Genomic DNA, 1,529 nt, shown 5'->3' on the forward strand with positions numbered 1-1,529 from the left:
ATGTTAAGCAAATACTTTTCTTCTGCTTGGGTTTTTAAGTGAGTGTGGCAGTCATGTCCCACATTGCTGTTCTGACTGAATTCTTGACATTCATTTGTTTTGTCCTAACAGGTACCGGCTTTGGAATTAGTCAGTCGAGTAGATTGTCCTCATCAGTTAGTGCTATGCGGGTTCTGAACACAGGCTCTGACGTGGAAGAGGCAGTGGCAGATGCTTTGGTAAGAATCTCACACTTGTCTTGTGTAGGATACGGACTCTTAAAATGTTTTTGTTCCCTACAGAAGTCTGAACTTCTGAGAAATGTACGTTTTTCCATGGCAGACAGGAGATAGTCTTAGACTGGTGTGTTGGAGTGGCCCAGGGAGCCCCTTGTGCAGGTTGCGCTAACCAACAGTTTCCTGCAACAGCTGGACAAACATCTGGGTAGGCTGAAGCTGGTCAGAGCTGGGAATGGCGATGGCTCATAAGCCTGAGTGCCGTGTAAAGTCTGACACCACGTGAGAACGATGCCCAAGGGATAAACTGGTGGTTTGGCAGGCAGCAGTTCATCAGTTTAACTTTTGTTTTATTTTGTTTTCAAAATGTTGTGCTGAATTTATAACTGGTCATGCAGTTCTCTCTTAACCTTTACTGTTCTTCAGAAGGCTGGGGTTGGCTCCTCTGCCTCCCTGCTCCAGTTAGCCAGACTGAAAACACAGAAACCGAGGAGAAACTTGGGCTTCCAGTGACTGTTCTTGAGGTTCAGCTGAGTCCTGCTCAGTTGAAGCAGTAACGTTTCTTCATAGGAACTAGTTTGTATCACCTGGATCCAAAACAGCATGATGCTTCCAGAAACATTAGAAGAAAGTTAGCTTGTATATTTTAGCTAGAATCTGCCATTAGAACAAAAGATCAAGAGCAGCAGCGCGTTACGACTGCGGTGTTTGCACACCTGGTTGCCTGCTGGGCTGTAGATGTACAGGAATGGCTCCATGCGGATGGAAATCTGGTTATGAACACCATGTCCTATCGTAGGCTGAAGCCCCTGCCCAGAACAGTGGTTTTAAACAGCAGAATGTAGTGTCCTGACAGGTGCAATGAAAAATCAGAAATATTCTGGATTGCTCTACTGGTTTTATGGTATGAGCCGTACTCGGCCAGTTGGAATTAATACTGCCCAAGCCAAAGGGCTATCGGGCTTCTGGCTGAGTTCTGGTTTGAATAAAGGACGCATGAAATGTAGCGATACAGTGATCTTTACGTATTTCCATGCCTTTTACTTTGGCACAGTCCTGAGCATTTCAGCTTCTATTGCTTCAATTTTTTTTTTTTTTTTTTACTTCATAGTGACCTTTTTCAAGAATGCTCATGTCTTTGTGATTTTTCTCCGTCCATTAGTCTCTTACATGTTTGCGTGCTCGTTCTGCTGACAGTAAGCTTGTTTGGTACGTGATGTGTTGACTGGTTTGTGATATCCTTAAGGTATTCTGCAGTCAAAAATGAGACACACCCCCCCCCCCCCCCCCAGCGCACAGACACACAAAAGGAGA

General features: G+C 44.9%; 1 protein-coding gene across 1 annotated transcript in view; it reads left to right on the forward strand.

The window, feature by feature from the left end:
- Nucleotides 1–111: 111 nt before the first annotated feature.
- The window catches only part of CLASP2 (cytoplasmic linker associated protein 2), a gene marked incomplete at its 5' end in the record, with an annotated part of 25,438 nt that continues 24,020 nt past the window's right edge, over nucleotides 112–1,529 (forward strand). The window contains one exon of the mRNA XM_010135560.1: nucleotides 112–218. Coding sequence (XP_010133862.1) covers nucleotides 112–218 — 107 coding nt within the window. The remainder of the gene's footprint in view (nucleotides 219–1,529) is intronic.

This window comes from Buceros rhinoceros, unplaced genomic scaffold (assembly GCF_000710305.1).
Source record: "Buceros rhinoceros silvestris isolate BGI_N320 unplaced genomic scaffold, ASM71030v1 scaffold19604, whole genome shotgun sequence".
NCBI lineage: Eukaryota > Metazoa > Chordata > Aves > Bucerotiformes > Bucerotidae > Buceros > Buceros rhinoceros.